This window comes from Urocitellus parryii, chromosome 4, assembly GCF_045843805.1.
Source record: "Urocitellus parryii isolate mUroPar1 chromosome 4, mUroPar1.hap1, whole genome shotgun sequence".
NCBI classification, from domain to species: Eukaryota; Metazoa; Chordata; class Mammalia; order Rodentia; family Sciuridae; genus Urocitellus; species Urocitellus parryii.
In genome coordinates, this window is record NC_135534.1 from 130,069,983 (window position 1) to 130,092,621 (window position 22,639).

The window sequence follows — 22,639 nt, forward strand, 5'->3', positions numbered from 1 at the left end:
TCTTCACCATGTTGATCCGAAATCTGACTCCCAGAAAGCTTATCAGTTAATCCTTATTTTGTCTTATGCAACTTTAGAATACTTAGAAGAGTTCTCCTTTATTTGTCCTCTCTTGAAGTATTTGAAGAGAAAACCCATCAAGACTTGAGTACAGTGAACTAGTCCATGTATCTGAGGCAACTATCCAAGCCTGGTTTATAGCATCCCCTTTAAATAGAGATGTTGTCCAAAAACAGAGACACTATTCAGAATATGGTCTTGATCACATTGAAGTAAAAAGGCTCATGTTCTATGTCCATTTTTATTAATGTGGCTTGAGATTGCATGTGGATCTCTTTAATATCAGGAAACAAAGAAGGTGATTTTGCTTATTTTGGAGGGTACTGGGTATTGAACTCAGGGATGCTTGACCACTGAGTCACATCCCCAACCCTAGATTTTGTGTTTTATTTAGAGACAGAGTCTCACTGAGTTGCTTAGTGCTTCACTTTTGCCAAGGCTGGCTTTGATCTCACAATCTTCCTGTCTCAGCCTCTCAAGCCACTGGGATTACAGGCATGTGCCACCACAACAGACCCTCTGTTGCTTTGAACATTTCATTTCTCTGATGCTTCATCATGGCTCTTGGAAATTGAAGATGCTGGTATTCTTGACCCCATCCCTGACAGTCTGTCACCTGTGCATTTTTGAGAGTTGCAAGCTCCCAGGTAAAACAGTCTCTTCTTTCATTACCAGGTCATCCCGCTCTTCGTATGTGGATGAGGACTGTGACTCATTGGCCCTCTGTGATCCTATGCAGAGGATGAATTATGAAGTTGACAGCCTGCCTGAGAGCTGCTTTGACAGCGGCTTGTCTACCCTGAGAGATCCCAATGAGTACGACTCTGAAGTGGAATACAAGCACCAGCGGGGATTTCGGAATTCACAGAGGGTGCAGGAGAACTGTGCCGGTGATGCTTCAGACATGGATGTAAGCCGAGAAACCACTGCCCTCCGAGGCCTGCCTTGGATTGGATTGTTTCACCATCTTCAACTTGTATCTGTCATAAGAATCTGTTATAAATGTCATAAACTTGAAGCTTAGTCAGTAGTGTTTTGGTTTTCCATCAAATTAGGAAGAAGTTCTCATAGATTTGCCATTCGAGGCTTCTCTATTCCATAAAATCATTGGCTGTAGATTGAACTAGATAGTTTTCTTCTCTTTAATTCATGATGTATATGTGTAATGAAGGCTTTATTTTTAACCGTTTTTTACAAAACAGGTTCCTGATATAAGGGATGAAGAAACATATGGTTCAGAAGGTGTGGCTTCTGTTTTAGACTGGAAGTCCCAAGGGTCTATTAGTGGAGGCAGCATAGTCAGTTCTTCAAGAAAACCCATCTCTGCTCTTTCACCCCAGGTAGGTAGCTTCCAAGACACTACCCTTCGTGAACACTAATAATTTTCTGTGCCATGGTACTTATTTAAGAAGAAAACTGGCACTACCCTTATCACCCACTGTGGCGTCTTTCCTCTAGACAGATGTGGCAGGTGATAACTCCAAGTCTGCTAGTTCACAGAAGGCTTACAAGATTGTGCTTGCTGGGGACGCTGCAGTGGGGAAATCCAGTTTCCTCATGAGACTTTGCAAGAATGAATTTCGAGGAAACACAAGTGCCACATTGGGTATGGCCCCTGATTCATTTGGTAATGGGAAGATGAACTTCTTAGCTTGGTTTTCTTTTTTTTTAGGGATTATATACACAGATACACAGACACAACTCTCTCTCTCTCTCTGTATACTTTCAAATATATATATATATATTGTGTGTGTGTGTGTGTGTGTGTGTGTGTCCCCTTGTCTACAGAATGGTTCTGTGTTTTGGGTAAAATCTCACATTATTGAGGAAAACTGATAAATGACAGCAGTATCTATTTAGCCTGTCATATCAAACAATCCAAGTGTAGAGCTGGAGATGTTGGATTCGTTTATTTAGCGTAGGTATCCTAAGTCCCACCTAGAGGCAGGCTCTATTGTAGGTGCTAAGGACACAAAATGAAGAAAGCTGACTTAATCCCAGCCTGTAGAGAATTTATATCCCAATGGAGAGGAATAGACTAAAGGGGGGAAAAAAACTTAAAAGCATGAAATTTGGAAAAAAGTACAGGATTATGCAAGGTGGCCAGGAAAAGTCTTTCTGATAAGATGTTGGCGATATTGCTGCAGTGACAGTATTGGTGACCAGTTTGTCACTATGGTCAGAATCAAAGCCAGATGTATGCTTCCATCTTCTGTCTCTACATTAGCAACAAAATAAGTTTTATCTAGATGTCCCAAATTTACATAATAATCAGTAAAAGGAGTCGAGGATATAAAAATTATCATATTTTTCTTCTTTATTTAAAGAGTTTTTTGTTTGATAACCAGAAATGTTAGAACATATTGATTGCCCTTTTCACAATGGGTGACTTTGTACATTTATAGGGTATATTCTCTGATACACCTTTGAAATAATAAACCTGAAAGTTCACTAGTTCATAAACAGACTACACAGTATTTGGTTTGGTTGCTAGAGACCATAACATGTACACAGGTGTAAATTTATGTGTGTAATCACAGTGTACCATATGTACATGCATAAATGTATGCATGCACACATACACACAAAACTACATATACATGTACAATATTATGTGTGTTCTTATGTATACAATATACATAATATACATGTATACACGCATAGGCCTACACATACACATTTATACATATCAGTTATATACATAACACACATGTACATATATGTATACATATACAACATGCACATTCTTACGTGTATGTACACTCACATGCACATACACACACACACACACACACAAATATGACAGTCATCTAATCATCTGTGAAAACAGAACATAGATGTTCCGTTTTCCATAGATAAAGCCCTTCCCCACATCAGCCAGTCTGCAGACAGGGTATCTGTATGCATATGTGTGATCTGACTTACAATTAGTATTTGAAGTTCACTCTCTTGAAGGCTGTGTTCATTCCTTTCTACCTCACTGAGCTTTGGTTTATTGGCTCTTCTCTCATCTTAAAAGAGGGTTCAAACGTAGCAAGCTAATGGAATGATTTACTCTCTTCTCCACCCTCATATTTCTTTTCAGGAGTTGATTTTCAAATGAAAACTCTCATTGTAGATGGAGAGCAAACAGTTCTGCAGCTCTGGGATACAGCTGGGCAGGAGAGGCAAGTGCTTTTCATAATGCTTCAGACTCCACTTAGTTTTGCAAAAACGAGCCTTATAGGATGCTTGGTGTTTTTTATATTCATAATTACATAATATTAGTAGACCTTTTAATTATATTTATATTACATTAGTATTAATTATAAGTTATATTATAATCTCAGTAATGCTCACCTTCTTCCATGCCCCTCCTTGAGGTGAGTGTCAGTTGTGTGAGAAGAGGGCATGTAAGCTTCTTTTGAGCTGATGTTCATGTGCAACTAGAAGAGTGCACTTTCCTAACAGGGGAATCTAAGTGAGGCACCACTCCTGAATGCAGCATCAGAGTGAGGAGCTACTTAGCTGTGCAAAAATAAATGGTGGAGAAGAGAACTTGTCTGCCTACCCTCCCACTGAGTTCAAGTTCAATGATACAAATTTGCTTTCATTGCCAATACAAATCTTGCATTCGTTGCATTCAAAAGTATAAAGAATATAGGTTTTAAACTTATCTAACCCTTTGAAATTACATAATTGTTTAACAAATAAGAATGGAATGTGTGCCTCTGTCCAGGCACTTGATTCATTCAGTGTTCTGAGATTAATTGATCAGGTGGACACAAAGACATATCCTCATGTAGCTCAGAGTCTTAATGGAATTTTAACATTTTAAAGATGTCCGTGGTTGATATAACCCTAGATAAAATAATTCTCTGTTTAACCTCCTCTATGTCCTACCTGTGAAGTTGACATTTTTAAAAATTGTACTTCTCTGTTAATGTGGTTCTGCTTTGGGGTTAGAGATTCTTGGGATTGTTTAGTGGAAAAAAAAAATTGGCTTTTCTAAATCAGTCACCCATACCTGTATCCTGTTAACTTTCACTGGTTCATTTGAAGCTGTAGAGATGGCCACTTCACAGCAATACATTGCTGTTAGAGTCTCAAATGGGGCTGATTTTAGAAGATGAGAAAACAAAAAATGAGTGTAAGGGAAATGAAGAATGAAGCAGCACCCAGCTGATGGAGTCACAAGGTGCTTTCTGTTTCCCAGATTCAGGAGCATTGCCAAGTCTTACTTCAGGAAAGCAGATGGAGTTTTGCTGCTATATGATGTCACATGTGAGAAAAGCTTTCTTAATGTACGAGAATGGGTAGATATGATTGAGGTAAGGAATCAAAATGAAGAAACAGAAAATTACGTGGAGGAGTTATAGACTTAGAAAATGCTATTGCTCTTTGTGGGGGTGAACTTGACTAGAAGCCTTTGATCCAAGCTGTCAGGAAGAATGGTGTACTGGAGGCAGAGTTTCCAGTGGCCCTTGGCAGCATTGGTCTCTTCCCGGGAATTGCATAAGTTCTCCCAAAGCCACAGACACTACTGAAGGTAACTTCTGGGAATAAAACTTCCGGGTTCTCTTATAGATAATATTGGAACCCTGTGTACCAAGTGAGAATGCACTGAGGAGAAGCAGCTTTCCAAACAAGATGGGGGTGTGGTTGGATGTATACTGTGGTTAAACATGTGTCGGAGCTTCCACGTGGATTAAGACATAGGTGAAACACCACCCGGATGTGAGCATGAGTTGAGGCCTGAAGGCTACAGCAGCTATGTTCTCAACCTTATTTTGGTTGTGATGTGGGGTCTTTTGACACCACAGGTACCTCTAATATACCAGTTGGTATTTTAACTTGTGGGATAATATCTGTGGTGAAGTAGGTTTGTGTCTTTCATCTAAGGAGCTTTCATATCATTTGGTTTCATGCTAAATGATTTTTAAAAGTAGGAAATGATTTTGGTCACATTTAATGTGCTGTTAACAGTTATTAATCAACGAAAGTGTGGTTCAAGCTATGGTTCAGAACACACTTGAAAAATAAACTAGCAGCTAATCTAACTTTTCAAGTTAGTAGGTTATCTATAATTTTAAACAGACCTTAAACGCCAGTAGTGGATAAGCAGGACTGATTGCAGTCTGGTGTTAAGTTAACCTCTGGAGTTACATTCTCTAACTAGAAAAGTAATAAGAGAAATGACTGACTGTGGTTGGCAACAAGATGTCAACAATGATGAATAAATATGTACTTTGTTCTGCCAAAATTTCCTGACCTACTATCATTTTGCATGCAGTGAAATGTGTTCACATTTATGTTATATTTTGACTTCACAAAGTTTTCTATATGTTATGCTAACCTCTCTAACATCTGAGAAAGGAAGTTAGAAATGTACTATTGTCTCTTATAACGAGAAACCTGAGGCATAGAAAGTATATGGCCCTTGCTTACATTTATTTAGCAGTTAGAGGCTCAGCACCAGAGTGAGCAGCAGATGAATAGAAGTCTTTAATGAGTAGAAAGGAATTCAAAAGTACAGGAGAGGCATCTGCTCAAGAAGAACAAATAGAGTTCCCTGGGCTGGAGAAGTAAGATCTGAGCAAAACGTTTTATTGTTGAAGTTTGGGGCTTAGTCATCATTTTAAATGTTTGCATTATGCTCAAGAAAAGAAGGCACAAAAGGCAAGGTTGTTCTCAATGAAAAAGCTCTTACATAAAGTGGCACAGCTATTGCTTGCTGAGCGCCTGCACATGGTAAGTACCCTTTCAGCCATCAGTATCACCTTTTCATAGGGTCTCAAAAGGAAGAAAATGTCACGCAAGATGAATTCTTAAATTTATTACAGGAGGAAAAAATAGATACCATATGGAATTTGAATTCTGCCTTAGAGAATGGGCACAATGAAGCTTCTCCACAGCTTCATCTAATTGAGGCAATTCTATGGACCATTTATATGATCACAATAAATTGGGTGGAAATGAGTGGTTCCATCACTAAACAGGCCAGAGGACAGAGAAGCACTAGACTGTCGGTGTGAACCGACCCTTTGAATTGATGGTTGCTATACTTCGATTGAAAGCTGCTAGATTACAAAATCTTATTAACAGAATCATGGATAAAATGAAATTATAACTTTTTACTTTTTTACTGATTGAATGTTTAGGTCAAAACTGAATGGAGAAAGATACTTGCAATGTGAGATCTGATCCTGACTTTCACATATTAGAAAAAAGAATTTTTGTTTTTAGTTTCTTCCTCCTCTTTACACATATGTTCTGTGTTTGGGGGATGTATCTGATGGTAAAAGTAAGAGCCTTGTCCTATGAAGCTTGTATTTTAGTGGGGGAGTCAGATAACAAGCAACAACCATAAGGAAATAAAAGAGATAGTCTGATAGTAAGTGATAAATGTTATAGAAACAAAAGGAGAAGCAGGCTGCAGTTTTCACTGTGTGGTCACGGCAGCTTCAGCTTCACCAAGAAGGTGATGTTTGGGTCAAGACTTGAAGGAGGTGCCACTTTTCACCTGTGTGACTCTGGGGAGTCATTTAGATGCTTAGCTTCATGGCTACTTAAGTGAATATTGATTAATGACTTCCTGTTGAATTCTGAGATCGCTAAAGAATACAATTCATGAGCACATGAAAGGGTAGAGCAGCTAGTTTTTGGAAGGACATTTTTCTTCCTTCTCCCCTTTGCTTTCTCTGTATTCTGATGCCTTCAATCAGAGACAAATTATCTGAAGAGAAAGGAAATCAAATATAATTTCACTTTAAGGCTCTTGTCTTGATCCTGTATCAGGTATAGCACCAAACTAAATGAGTCTCCCGAGATCTTTAGGCAGAGAGTAATTTCCACATATTTGTGTCAGGGCTTCCACTTTTTCTTGTTTAGGAGACAGAATCCTGTTTTTCTTGGCTAGTCAGGTTACTGTCTTTTGTTGTCATCATAGCCGCTGAGGTAGACTATGCTCTCAATAACCTTTTCAATTTATAGAGAAGGAAATTGAGGCAGAAGCCTAAGAGTACTTGACTATTCTTACATAGCCCGTGAGGGACCAGGTGCTGGGAAGAGTAGGTGCTGAGTTAGCTTTGCACTCATACCTTAGGGTCAGTGTTGCTCTGAATGCTGGGAAGCTGTGGCATTTTTCATATGCTGATAAGCTCTAGCCTTTGGATCTATTACTTTGAATGTCCAGCAGTGGATTCTTATGAAAACTGTTGACCTTTAGGACTTTATATTTTGCTTTTATTGGAAACCAGAGAACGGTGAATGGTGAACTTTTGAACCCCGTTTTTCTCATGACAGCTAAAGAATTACTTGTGTTTTGCACCTGTGATAATGAAGTTGACTAGGATTCATCATTGTTTGAAGTGAAAGCTGTAGAAAATTATGTCGATGCCCAAGCCAAAAATAATTCTGTGGTCATGCTTCTTAAGTTTATATTGGTTTGTCATGCTCTGTGTGCTAGAAATGAGAAATTAGCAGATGCATGTTTCCTTTGCTATAAAGCTGATTAATCCCAGTGCCTTTTACCCTTTTCATTAACCTAAGGATGCAGCATTGTATAATAGGGGGATTTGAGGTAACTTTGAACCTGGGTCCTAGGCCTAATATGTTCTTATTTGACCTCTCTGAATTTCAATTTTCTTACCAGTCAATGGCGGGGCGGGGGGGGGGTGGGTAAGGCTAGCTGAGCTTAAAGATATTTTGAGGTTTAAAGATACTATTTCAAGTATAACAAATAATTATTATAATTGACAATCTAAGAGTTGTACAGTGATAATAAGTGTGCTCTTTATTCTACTGAAATGTGACTTAACATGACTTTGAATGCATTGAAAGCAGCTTGTATTCATGTAACATTTTTTTCAAGAAATTCTGAAAATATCACCTGACATACAAGTGGACAGTGGCAGCCGCTACTGCTGTTACCAACAAATATCATTTGACATACAACTGGACAGTGGCAGCTGCTACTGCTGTTACCATTGTTACTGTTGTCATTGTATTTGTCCAATGTCTGATGTGTGCCCATTTTTCTTTCTTCTTGGTAGGATGCAACCCAAGAGGCTATTCCTATCATGTTGGTAGGAAACAAGGCTGATCTTCGTGACACTGCTACTTCAGAGGGTCAAAAATGTGTGCCTGCGTATTTTGGAGAAAAACTGGCCATGGTAAGAGTGAGGGTGGGTCCAAATTGAAAAAGAATCTAGGGGTTCAGTAGCGTTGGGGTCAGTGGCCTTTCACTTTTGTCTACCTTTGCTTACGAGGTTCTTTGGTAAACCTCCACCCTGTTTGATGGGGTGATGGACTGTCCTTACCCAGTGGAACTCCCAGAACCCTACGTTCCTTGCACAAATGTAAGTAATGATGGCAAGGAGCAAATCCATGGTGGAAGGAAAACAGTCACAGAATCCTTTTCCCCCATTGAGTATCGTTGACAGAGAGCCAAAACAATCTTGCCGTCTTCCTTTGCCCTCTCACCCAGTTCCTGGAATCCTTCTCTAGTCCTGGAATCTAAGTAAGGGAGAAAGAATGAGTGTTCTATTTTGAAATGGTGGGTTTGGTTCCAGAGGGTGACCATGCCAAGGAGCAGAAGATACAGCAGCATTTGACCTAGTGGGAAGAGAATCAGAGGGCTGCTGCTTTTTTTTTTTTTCCTCGAAGATTTGTGCTTAGTTGGAACAGTCTCACATTATTTTTGGATATGCATTTGTATAGAGGAGTAAGTTCATTCCTGTGCTGAATATTAACATGGGAAAAGTTCCTCCCTGGTTACTATGGCTGTGTCAGAATGCTGCATAGCCTTCTCATCACTTGTCTAACCCATACAAGAAATCAGCTGCACCTGGGGTCAAGTAAGTTCACACCGTGACAGTCTGGTGGGATGTTAGTATTGCTATCTGTTCTCAGAACCAGGAAGGGACTACTCGGAAGCATATGAGTGTGAGCTTTAAAAAGAAGTTTTATTTTAGTTTGGGTTGTGGCTCAGCAGTAGAGCACTTGCCTAGCACCTACAGAGCACTGGGTTTGATCCTCAGCACCACATAAAAATAAAATAAACGTATTGTACCCAACCACAACTAAAACAAAACATTTAAACAATATATATTTTCTAGTTTAGGTTAGAAAATCTTGTTTTAAACCTCAGAACTGAAAACCAGTTGTAATAAACATCAAAAAGTAGATAAGGAAATGCAGAAGCAATTGATTAAGGCACCTGCTTAAATGTATCCACCGTGAAACAAAAATCAAAGAGGAAATTAGAAGACAGAGCAACATGTTTGTCCTGGTGTCGTTTATTGTCTGGGAAAGGTATACATGGAGACTCCATAGTCCATGGGCCAGAAGCTCTTCCACACAGCCCTTTGAAATCTAGTAATTCTTATCTGCCTGGTAATTTTATTCTTCACCAGATTTCTTTTTTTAAAATTTTTTTTTAATTTTTTAGTTGTAGCTGGACACAATCCTTTTATTTATTTTTATGTGGTGCTGAGGATCGAACCCAGGGCCCCGCCTGTGCTAGGCAAGCACTCTGCCTCTGAGCCACAACCCCAGCCCCTCTTCACCAGATTTCTAAAGTTTTCTTCTTCAAGCATCTTCTGCCTTCCACCATCCTGTATCCTCAAAGACAGTCTCTGTTTCACCTTATAACATCCTGGGTGTTAAAGTCAATACCAGTACTGTTTCTACTTGACATACATTCACTTTATGATGTGTACATTTTTTTATGGACTTGGGGGATCCTAGATATAGGTCCCATTGTGGAATTTGTTCCCTTTCTCAACCTCTTCTTTCTTTCTCCCTGCTCCAGAGCAACCATCAAATCCTCCCCTTGTCCCACACAGGAATATTTAACCCACATCTAGACCCGTCGTAGCCTATCCAGTTCTCCTTTATTAAGAGAAAAATATCTCCAGCTTGTTAGACAAATAAATAACTGTCTTTGGTGGCAGATGCTATGTTATTTGTTGGCAAATGCTATGCAGAAAAAATAGTGAGTGTTTGAGGTTTTATGATACGAAGACCTTGTATAGACTTTTCAGGTTTAGAAACAGCTTAATCTTAACTTCGATAAGGGAGTGTTACCTAAAAATCCAAAAAGTAGGCAGGACTCTGGTGAAGGCATAGTGGAGGGAAAGGTAGCCTAAGGTCATGGGATCAGTACAAATTTGGGGAACTGGAGCTATTTAGGGAAGGCCAGGGTAACTGGAACTTTGTAAGTATGGAGATAGGGTAGAAAGCAAACTGGGACATTGGCAGGCACTTGTTGGCCATGGGAAAGCATTTGAACATTGCTTGAAGAGGAATGGGAGGCATTGGAAGGTTTGAGCGATCATATAACTAATGCTGAGAGGTTAATTAAGAGAGGACTAAAAAATGTCCACTGGTTTTAGCAACAAGGAGACTGCTGGATCCTCAGAGAAACGATGATAGTGTGAAGGTGGCCAAAAGCAAACCTGCTTTGATGAATACTTAATTCCTGTGTGGTTACCTTAAGCTATCATTTTTATTTCTCTCAAATTAATTGATAGAGAACATTTGGTAGCATGTGTATAATAAGAATTTGAAGTAAAAAATCTTAAAACATAATATATTGTATTTTTCAATGCAAAATAAAAATCCTCTGAAAAGTGAACTGTTCCTGGAATAACTATGCTCAGACTTGTTCCTTGTTTTAAGTACTGAAACCCTGAATTCAATTTCTTAGCTATTAGTTACTCTGCATGCTTGATAAAAAACATATTTTATCTATTTTAATAACAAAATTTCAGGAAACCCAATTAAAGGCTTCATTTAATTGTGTAATCTTCTTTTCTACAGAACTATGGGGCGTTATTTTGTGAAACAAGTGCCAAAGATGGTTCCAATATAGTGGAAGCTGTTCTCCATCTTGCTCGGTAAAGTTTCACCTTATGCTTGGGAAACTGGACGTAGGACTGAGTTTTCACTTAGTTAATGTTTATGTCAGATTTCTTAACCATAACATACAGTTAGAGTATCCTTTACAAAACACTGTCCTATTTTTCAGATATGATAGGAGAAGAAAATACACACTGATGTTATAAGAACTGGTAATGCTTCTGGTTCACTGTGAAGTTGGGCAAAATATCCTTACAGGTACATCTGAGGTGTTGTTGACATTCTGCAAAATGTTATCATATAGCTAATAATGGACTTGTATGAATCATCTCCAGGAACCAGATTTTAAACACAAGAGACTATTGCCAATATAACTATTTATTGTGTCATTTTACTGGGTAAAAAGGTGGGAGAAACAACAAACAGAGCAAATTCTCTTATCATGCCAGTTAGAATCACTTTGCCAAAATTCTTACCTAGGTAATTATTTAGTTAAGGCAATGGTGTTGATAATAAATAATATTTTAGGATGTGTATTAGAATGAAAACCACATCATTAAGGATGTATATAAATATGCCTGCACTTTAGTTCTTTATGTATCCCTAGGAAATAACATTTTTGGCTAGATTTATCTCTGCGGCTTAGTTTTTCTGCCACAGATGTTTACTAGCCTAAAGGGATATGTACCCCATCCCCCAAAAGGGAAAAGAATAAAGATATCAGAAAAGAAAACCAGGACAGTGATATCTAGTTGTAGACAAAGCAAAAACAAAATTTTCGGCATATAATTCTTTTCCTGATGATTTGTGAGATTTTGTGATAATTGACCTCTTCCACTAGTAAACATTGAAAGTTAAATACTTTGCATTATTTTCTATGCTACTTTTAAATTAATGACTTGGTATTTGGAGTGCCTAATTAAATGGAGTTCTGTTAGTAGAGTGCTTGGGCTAGGACCTTGAGCTTAGTGGCTTGTCCTCACCTGAGAGAACAAGGAAACAAGTCAAGGACCTCTGGCAGCCTGCATAGCATTAGCGTGTGACAGGGCTTGGCAGACACCCTGAACTCACACTCAGAGTCTTTCCATCTAACATCAGTTCAAGAGAAATGATCCCCCCGCCCCACATCACTAGAAATTATCTTTATTTAAAGCACAAACCATGTGAACTTTGAATGTAAACTAAAACAGGTAGGAAAAAGGCAAATATCTAAACATGTATATAGATTCAGTTGAAGTACATTGTTTTTGTTTTTGTTTTGGACCAGGAATTGAACTCAGGGGCACTCAACCATTGAGCCACATCCCCTGCTCTAGTTTGTATTTTTATTTAGAGACAGGGTCTCACTGAGTTGCTTTAGTGCCTCGCTTTTGCTGAGGCTGGTTTTGAACTCGTGATCCTCCTGCCTCAGCCTCCTAAACACCGCTGGGATTACAGGCGTTGCCATTGCTCCAGGCTTTTATATATATTTAGTAGGAGAATCCTGGACTGATATCATATTTTACAGAAAAGAGCCATTATATTATATTCATTATCAGCTCAAATAATGAATTCCACATGCCTCTGGTACATAGGGAACACCAGCTGTTTTGGCCTAACAAGCTACTTGTACTACAGGGAGAATTCATTGAAATGTAGTGTTTGCCTGTAAGACAGAGTAATTGTTGAATTAATAAGTATTTTCACTTTCTCAAGTGCTTGTTTTGGTATTTCATGAATATGAGTCCAAGGATTTCTACACAGCAGGAAACGATGCACTTTTGGGTCCTGCTCCACCCACATCTGCCCCAGCAGCTACATAATCACCTCCAGGTCAGTCCTTGTGTAGGTTGAGCATCCCTAATCTGAAAATCTAAAATCCTAAATACTCTAAAAGCTGAAACTTTGGACACAGATGTTAATGGTCAAAATACTGAATTTTCGATCATTTCAGATTTTGGATATTTAGATTAGGGTTACTTAACTGGTACAAAGTCTAACACTCTGGACCCAAGCATTTTGAATAAGAGATATTCAAGCTCTTCATGGTTACTGGCTGCTGCCTGGCATATTAGAGGATTGTGGAAAGAGAAAACTCAAAGTCCATTCTTAAATCTACCCCTAAGTAGCTATGAAATCTTTGTCAAGTCCTGGAGTAACTTTAGGCATCTGGAATTAGCAAAATGAGGAAGGGGATGAATAAAATGACCTTTCCAATAGTAACAGACCATGATTCTTTATATAGTAGACTACACTCTACTGAGTAAAATAATTAGTGTTTAATGCTCAATTGTCTCATGGGGCCATATTAAATTGAAATGCATACAAAATGCCCTGGTCACACCCAAAGTGTGGAATTGATTCTCTTTATTGTATCATAAAGATGGGAGAGGCTGCAAACTGCAGGCTTCCTCCCCATCTGCTCATATGTGACCTGTTGGATCAGCCAGTCATTGGCCCTGTTTATTGTGTAACTTAGACACCAGTTTGTGTTTATTTACTTAAAACAATTGGTGTACAAAGGAATTTTGATAACAAAGTTCTTCAACTGTGTAAGGTAAGATCATAGTTATTTTTTAATCTTTAGACAATTAAAGAAATCAAAAAAGCTTCTTGTGAGTCACCTATCTTGGAGTTTGACATGGAGGTTTTCTTTTTATTGTTATTGCATTATGGCCTGGTTTGGTGGGCCTCTAGTATATTAGTAATATTAGTAATATATTAGTGAAAACTTTGATTTATGCCATCCTCATAGTTCCTTGTCAGAGTACTCAAGACTAAAGTAGAAATGTTATAGTCTCCACAGGTAGAATTATCATTTTTAAAAGTTTTCAACCTTTAAAAAATTGCATGTTATGTAGAACACATAAGTTCTTGATTTAGATCTCATGGGGTGATTCCAGCATTGTCCCTTCTTTACCATGTAATGTCATAAATTGTGAAATAGTATCCTATTTGGTATGCATTTGCACTGTCTGAAACATAGTTTGTTTTTGAAGGGAGGCCACATGTGTTTGGTTAACAGCCTGGACTCTACCTGATTTTTCTTGAAAAACCTCTGAATCCAAGGAAAAATTACTCTTAGAAATGCAATATTCTTACAGTGCCACTAGGTCCAACCATGGTCCTATTATAAATAAATTTGCTAATACCGGAACCACAAGCTTTAAACATTTTGTAGTAAGCCAAGTTCAACAGGCATTCAGTTGAGCAACAGCCTAAAATTGGAGAAAAACAGGAAAAGCTCAGGCTCTATGCAGATCAGCTCAAGAACTGAACTGCTCATATGTGGCCTGTTGGCTACATTGAGTCATTTAAAAGGCAATTGTTTTATTTTTCTGATTGGCACATAATAATTACATATGTTTTAAAATGTAGTTGTTAAGCATGTGGCAGCTTTGGTGAAGTCACTTAATTTTCCCAGGCATAAACCTGTTTTAGATGTTTCTGATCATATCTTTCTGATTTCCTTAATGTCGGCATGCCTGCAGTTTTGATGGATAAAAAAATGAAAACAAAAACACAAAGACCAGGTAAAAGATGTGGGTGTATATTTTCCTTCCTTAATATTTGCTTTCAAGTTTAATAATGTAAGCATTATTATGAAAATTTAGAATGTGCTTAGCCCTCTACCAGGTTCAATAGGATATCAGTGGAATAAAAGGCAAGCCTTGTAGTTTGACATTAGAAGGAAAAATATAAATAAGATATAAATATATATAAAGCCAGGCAAGGCAGCCATATGGTTTGTAGCTGATAAGAGGCCATTGGGTCTCCCAGAGGGAGATATGCAAATCGTCCCATGAGGATACAGTGCTTATCCTGCCCATTTTACAGATGAGGAAACATAGGAATTAGGATATTTAATCAGCCTGATCAAATGGACACAGCGAGGAGGTGGTGGAGTCAGGACTTTCCACTGCTACCCTGAATCACTGCTTGCCACTTCAACGTTGGTCACCTCAGGATTTCACTTTGCATTCACTACTTCCTCTTCCTCTTTCTCTCCTTCTCTCTCTCTGATGTCTTCCATGCCCCTGGCCTCTGAAACCATTTCAAGCTAGTGACTTCCAGTTTCTGTTTTTTTTTTTACCCATTTCATTTTAAAATGCCATAAGCATGTCCTGAACCCTCAGCTGTAAGTTCCATAGGCACAATGACTCGGTGTCTAGCAATCATAGTGGACTAAGAGTCCTTTAAACTTGTTCTTCATCCTGGGTTCTCTTTCTAAAGAGTCTGCCAATATCATAATTAAAACCTAGTCACCCAGGCTCAATCTTGATTCCTTTCCCTTCTTTTCTTGCTTTGTCACCTATCCCCAGTGGGTTCTAAGCCCTGTGGATTAATGACATTGCTGTAATTTCTGTTGAATTCCTGCATCTCTCTTTGTCTCTCCCTCTCTCTGCATTTCCTACCGTGTTTAGTCCAGGTGTTTATGCCTCAGATTTTCTTCAATATGAGTTCGTTCTCTACTTGGTAATTAGTGTACTCTTTATAAATAAAAATTCAATTAATATTTACTCTTTAGTTTACAATCCCACATTAGTATACTACTTATAATATAAAGTCATATATAAATATAAAACAATATAAATATAAAGAGATGCTCATCATGTGACTGATAGGCCTTCATGACCTGATCTTACCTGCATTTCTAGTTGAATACCCTTTTCCCAAAGTGAATAGTACTGTTTGTAGACACAGCAAACTTTGTGTCCATTTTTGGCAAAGTTCTTTTATATCTCAACTTTTATGCACTTGGCAAAGAGTTTGTATTTGGAAATTGCATTGATTTCTTTTGTCTCTAATAAATTTCCATAGATGTAATAGCATAAATAATACATATTCTGAGAATTCGAGAGCACAGAAGTGTAGACTGTCTCTTGGGGAATTGGGGGTGGATTTGTGCATTCAATTTCTTTTTCTGAGACTTTGTTTTCTCATCTGTGAGATAATACTCATGTCTCACCTGTCAGGATGTGTATGGGTGTGGGTATATGTGCATGGTGTCTGCTAAATAAAAAAAATGTAAAAACATGTATCATAGCACTTTTTAGCTGGCCTACAGAAATAATTACTTTCCATTTTTTTTATTTGTTAATTTTTTTCTGCTGAGATATGTAGTTTTTGACTCATAAGTGACTAAGTAAGTAAGTAACTACATAAGTAACTCAGAGGTTACTGTGTCAGTCATCTTTTTGTCACTGCAACCAAAATAACCAACAAGAACAATTTAAAGGAGGAAAAATATATTTGGATTCACAATTTCAGAGGTTTAGTCCATAAAAGCCCATTGCTCTGGACCCAACGTGAGGCAGAATGTTACTGTGGGAGGGCATGGAAGAGCAACACTGTGCACCTTATAGTGGCCAGAAAGCAGAGAGAAAAAGAGAAAGGGGCTGCAGGAAAGATCAACCATTCCAGGGCACATCCCCAGTGACCCACCTCCTCCAGCCATAGCCCACCTGCCCACAGTTGCCATCCAGTTACTCCATTTAGACTAGGATAGACTCAGACAATGACAACTCTCACCATCCAGTCATTTCATATTTGAATATTCCTATACTGACACAGGAGCTTTTTGGAGACACCTCCTATCTAAACCATAACATTCCATCCCTGGACCCCAAAAGCTCTATCCACTTCACAATGCATAGTGTATTTAATTCATCTCTATGTGTTCCCATAGTCTTACTAGTTCTAGCATTGCCCAAAATTCCAAGTCCAAAGTCTCATTTGAGACTCAGGGCAAACTCTTGGCTGTCAGCCCCATAAAAATCAAAAGCAAGACACCTATATCTAATATACAGTGGCAAAGAGTAACATTCCCATTTCAAAAGGAGGAATTGGGGCATGCAATGAAGGAATGGTACCCAAATAAGACTGACACCTAGTCCGGCAGACAGGCCCCATAACTCCACATATTGCCTGTAGGACATGTGGTAGTAAGATGTGCTCTTCAAAGGGCTAGGACAGCCCCACACATTTATCTTACAGATTGAAGTGCACATTGGTTCTCTCTTGGCTTGACTGTCTCCTCAGCCAGCTTTTCTTGTGTGAGGGGGGGTGCACACACAGTTCATGTTACTGACGTATTTTACTTCTTATTGTTTCTATTCCTGCTTTTGCTTCACCTTCACAGCTTTGGGCATTGCCCCCTCACAGTGTCAACTTTCTAGGGCCCTCTGTGCAAAGAGGGTTCCCTGTGTTTTTTTCTCAAAGGAATTTTCCCTTCTTTATTCTTGAGTCTGCAATGGTATAGTCTTACAAATTCTTGAGATACCCTCAAGCCATCTTTCCTATTGTCTCTTTTCAAAGTACTTAGCACATCTTTAGGAAATATAACCTTTATAACCTCTTTGGTTCCAGAGTTACATTCACTTTCCTGGCCAAATTGCAAATTTTGAAAATTATCTAGCTCTGCTTTCTGTTCCTGATTCTCACAGTAAAGCTGGCTGAAAGCTGCAAGAAGTAAAACCCATGCATGCCACTGCTTGAATGCTGTGCTGCCTTGAAATTTATTCTACCAGATTAATTGGTCCACCACTTTTAAATTTAGCCTCACACAAACTCTTGGGACATAAACAAAATGCAGAAAATTTCTTTGCCAGGATGTAACACAAAGGGCTTCTAGTCCAGTTTCCAATAGAGTTCCCATTCCCCTCTTTGACTTCATGAACACAGTCTTGACTATCTCCATTCCTATTGACATTGTGATTTTCTGAGCTCACAGTAGGATTGCTCATTACACTCTAAACATTTTAATGCCTTTCTAGTCTTCATTTCCAAACTTGGCGAAACTCCTCTTGCAAACCATTTCAAAAGGCTTCTGAATCACATGGTCAGGTTGGTCACAGCAATAACCCCGCTCTTGGTACCAATTAGTGACCAAAATACTTGACAAGAGCAACTTAGAGGAGGGAGAGTTCATTTTGGTTGATGGTTTCAGAGAAATGTTTAGTTCATGGTGGACCAACTCCTTTTCTCCAGATTAGGCAGAACATCATGGAAGGGGCAATGGAAGAGGGAGGCAGATCCATTCATGGCAGCCAGAAAAAAGAGAGAGAGAAAGAGGAAGGGGCTGCAGGAAAGATAAACCCTTCTAGGGCATGCCTCCATGGATCCACAACCTGTAACCATGCCCCACCTATAGTTTCCACTCAGTCATTCAAACTAGGATGGGTTGATTAAGGCATAGCTGTCACAATCCAATCATTTCACTACCAAACAGGCATTTTGTGGGAACACTTGAATCCAAACCACAATAGAACACATCAGAACCTTCTGTAGCTGCATTGGCTAATTTGGTAGCCATTAGTTGCTTGAAATGTGGCTGATTCAAATTGAGTTTTCCTGTATGTATTATATATACTGAATTTGAAGAAAGTACAAAAGTATAACATATCTCAGTTATATTATTATTGGTTTCATGCTAAAAATATTTTTTCTATAGTGTTAATAAAATTATTAGTAATCTATTAATAAAAGTAATTTCCCCTATTTCTTTTTACATTTTTTAATGTAACTACTAAAAAAATTTGAAATGACATATGGACCATATTATATGTCTATTAAACAACCTTACTTTATTGAAAAGATTCCTAGTAGTTTCTATTAAACACTCCATAATAAACCATCCCCAAAGTTAGTCACCTTAAGCAAAAACTATTTTTTATTTTTTACAGTCACCAGAGATTGCTGATCTTGGCTAGAAGATTCCTCTACTGCTATTCTTGGGTGTTTTATGTATTTGCAGAGAGATGGGTCTAGAGGCCATGGCTTTGGCTGGATATCTGCAAACAGGGTGTTCCTCCTCGTGGCTTCTCTCCATGTAGCATCTCATTCTTCATGGCACTCTGGTGGCCTCTCTCCATTAAGGAATCTAGTACTTCTTAAATGGCAGCCCAAAGCACTAAGCGGGAAGTGGCTAAAGTGACTGAGATTATTAATACCTGGGTTTGGAAGTCCAGCGCATCGTTTCCTTAATATTCTATTGGTCACAGTCACCAAGAGTCAGCCCTGACAGGAAGGTTGGGGGTAGGCACAGCTCCACCTCTTCTTGGGGAGCACCAGGCATTGAATCTTTCGTTTCTTCATATATAAAATGGCACACAATAAATTAATAGGTTTCTTTTGAAGAATAGGTAAGTGGGAACCAGGAAGAATTTAGAAGTGTCTAGTGGCTCATGCAAACATTCAGAATTGCTATGCTTTTTTTCTGCAGAGCCATTTGTTTGGCAGAATTATTGATGCCATCTTGAAGATAAGCAGTCACACTCATCTCACCCACAGAAATAGTTATTCATCTCATCTATAGTGGGATGCAGGGTCTTTATATTTTGTGGGAGTTACATGTGGAAGGACACTTCCCTAGGGAGCTTTCAGAAGATACTGGAAAGTGGTACATATTTTATCAGTGTTGCTTCTATTGAGAAACTTAGGAAGAAACAAAAGGAAGATATTTTTTTCCCCTGGATTTTAACTGTCCATTATTCAATGTCATTAAATAATGGTTCTAAAACTGTCATTGCTTTGTTTTGGTCAGCAAATCATTACTTGTGGATGGAAGCCACACTCCAGAGTGTTAAGGAGTGAACTGTGCATGTGGCAGATGATACAGCATCCTGAAATTTCAGGAAAGAAGAGAGGCAGGGTGTGTCTGTGTGCATCCTGGTGCTCAGAATACCGGCACTAGAGACAGCCTGTGTGGTTTGAATTCCACTTCTCCATTTGTGTGAACTAAGAGAAAATTCTTTTTTTTTAATTGGTACATTATCATTAAATAGTAGATTTCATTATGCCATGTTTATACTTGCACATAACATAATTTGATCAATCCTAATATAAGTTTCTTAACCTCTTTCTACCTTCATTTCTTCATATATAAAGTGGGGCACAATAAATTAATAGGTTTCTTTGAAGAATAGGTAAGTGGAGGACACTAGGAAGAATTTAGAAGTGTCTAGTGACTCATGCAAACATTCAGAATTGCTATGCTTTTTTTCTGCAGAGCCATTTGTGTGGCTAAGTTTGTACCTCAGTAACCCTCTCCCCCTTGCCTACACCTAGGGAAGTAAAAAAAAGGACTGACGAGGATGACAGCAAATCCATCACCAATCTGGCTGGGACCAAAAAGTCAACACAGATGAAGAACTGCTGCAATGGTTAAACTCCGACATCTTCAACTGATGTACACTTCATTTCCAGAGTACTGAATTTTGTGACCAGTTTGGTTTCTATTAAGGTGATTCACCTTACTGACACTGTCCTACGGAGAGTTAACAGCATGGGCTATCTGAACTGTCTCTTGGGTCCCCCTGGAATCTCAACTCTTCTTTGATGTATCTAGATGAACAATTTGGGCACTTTGGTCATTACAGAGTCTTAAAAGATAACACTTAAATGTTTTCAATGTGGTATTAAAAAAAAGATCACATGCTTAAATCCAAGCTACAGAAGAAACTCACATTACTAGATTGATGAGGTAGTTGACTTTGTAGTTAACCTATGACAATGTTTACTGGAAAATATTTGATGCTAGACACTAGTATGAGCAGGTTCTTATCCTAGCTTCCCTGCTAACTAGCTTTGTGATCTTGGGCATGTCATCAGCACCTTAGATCTGTGTGTGCCCTCTCTGTAAAAGCAGCAGCTGGCCTCCAAAGCCTTGTAGTACCTCTCAGATGCTGTAGCACTGTAAGCAGCAGGAAGGAGAACACGATGACCTACAGTTAATAAGGGCTCTGGTTGTTTCTACTTTCTAAATATTGAAATATTGATTTTCTTACTTCTGAAATGAGAACAGAATTTAAAAATGAGAAAAAAAATGGTCCATTTTAGGCTTCAGTGGAAACAGAGATATCTATTTTTATATATATATAAAATGTTTGAAAAAAACTTGTATATAGAAAGAACTGTACTTTGTAATCTTTATAAGAGTTACAAAGTCCGCAGTTTGAATTCAGTTTGAAAAATTTTAATGACAACATGTAAAGCCACATACTACTGAAAGTACAGAGCTCAGAAAAGCTGTCCCTCTTCATTTAAAATGTACACCAGCCAGTGGTTACCAGACAGAGACTGAGGAAAGGAGAACTGGGAGTGACTGCTAATGGGTATGGGGTTTCTTTCAAGAGTGAAATTGAATTAAAATTATAGTAATTGTTGCATAACTTATTGAATATACTAAAACCACTGAATTTTATACTGTGAATGAATTGATTTTGTGGTATTTGAATTTTATCTCATTAAATTATATGAACACTTACAATGATTTAATGTTTTACCAAATGAAAATATTCATGCTATTTCAAACCTTCCCATGGTTTAGGATATAATCTGCAATATAATACCAATCCCCTAACTCCCTACTTTCAAGCATTAACTTTCTTAAATAATGAAGAATAAAAGAAGCAGTATGCATGGTTTTGGGGGGAAAAATCTATAAAAGAGGAATTGCCATAGAGAATGGTGAGCTGAAGTCCTTTGTTTAACATAACATCTGACTCTTCCCCACCAATGACCTGTTCAGTCTTGCTCTCCTTCCAGAATCTGTGGGGTCTCCAGGCTTCCCTACTAAAACATCTCTAAGAGCCAAGGGAGGCAATATCAGGCCCAAGTGTGGGCCTGGCTTTTAATGATGTGAGCCAATTAAGTTGCTCCCAGCAAGAGATTTGAACTTATCTTAGTGCCTCTAGATCCAGGCTCCAAGTATCTTGTTGAAAAACCTAAATAATAGCTGTTATTTATTGTATGTTAAAAACATTTCTTTTTGTTAAGTTAAAATAATTATATGTAGCAATAATTTTCCTATTTATGAATTTTTTTATGGTCAAATTTTAAATTCCTTAATTTTTAAGCTCTTAAAGCTTGCCAAAACATTTCAAGGCTTTTTGTATTTTTGCTGGGAAGTTGAATCCTCAGTAACTCTACCATGAATTCATGTTTTAACACTTTATGGTTTTCGGTCCCAGAGAAAGATTCCATTTCTGATTATAGTGCCTTGCTTGTGGGGAATTGTCAAAATAAATGGGGGTGGGGAGGTGGGGTGAGTGGTTATTTTTGCTGCACATGGTATGGTGAAATGAAAGTTTTACGGTTGCTGTGCCTCAGTGGTGTCTATAGACCCCAATGAGGTTGGTTGGACATGTGTTGATAAATAAGGCACTCATTTGAGTTTTCTTGTTCAATGTTGTTAGTATACATGTTATTGTATTACATTTATTTATTTCCTTCAAAGTGTCTCTTTTTATTTGTCTTACAACATTATTCCTGTAAATAAGAATGTACCTTTACTATAGAAATCTTATCTTGATCTTTGCCTCTGGATCATGCTGCCAGCACACCCAAATTGATTAGGAGATTACTTAGGAGACTTTGAGGGGCAAACCAGTCATCTTCAACTATCAGAGCACTATACATGTTTAGGCAGTGTAATCCAAATAATAGACTTTTATCTCCGGTTAGCAATGTTGTTTAAAGAAAGCTACTTTAAAAAGAAGGATTCCTTGCTGGTAATCATCATTGTTTACCCAAATTTTTGTTTTGTGAAGTTGTTCTCCAATTTATGATATATTTTCAACAAAGACAAGAATATTTAATGTTTTTAACTTAGACTTAATTTGGCAGGTTTTAATATTCCTATGGATGTAACTTGTCTTGTCTCTGTTTCTCCTTTGAGAGATTTTACAAGCATAATCATACTATACTCCTTTTTTATATACACTGACACATTGGATAATATTTTAATTTCATTATG

General features: G+C 38.1%; 1 protein-coding gene across 3 annotated transcripts in view; it reads left to right on the plus strand.

Moving 5' to 3' along the window:
* The window catches only part of Rasef (RAS and EF-hand domain containing), a 74,380-nt gene extending 54,311 nt beyond the window's left edge, over nucleotides 1-20,069 (plus strand). For all 3 annotated transcript variants that reach the window (XM_026413719.2, XM_026413720.1, XM_077797813.1), the window contains 8 exons: nucleotides 736-970; nucleotides 1,263-1,400; nucleotides 1,519-1,666; nucleotides 3,146-3,227; nucleotides 4,256-4,370; nucleotides 8,094-8,213; nucleotides 10,864-10,940; nucleotides 19,951-20,069. In XM_026413719.2, the coding sequence (XP_026269504.1) occupies nucleotides 736-970; nucleotides 1,263-1,400; nucleotides 1,519-1,666; nucleotides 3,146-3,227; nucleotides 4,256-4,370; nucleotides 8,094-8,213; nucleotides 10,864-10,940; nucleotides 19,951-20,050 (1,015 nt within the window). In that variant the 3' untranslated portion in view covers nucleotides 20,051-20,069. The remainder of the gene's footprint in view (nucleotides 1-735; nucleotides 971-1,262; nucleotides 1,401-1,518; nucleotides 1,667-3,145; nucleotides 3,228-4,255; nucleotides 4,371-8,093; nucleotides 8,214-10,863; nucleotides 10,941-19,950) is intronic.
* The last annotated feature ends 2,570 nt before the right edge of the window (nucleotides 20,070-22,639 follow it).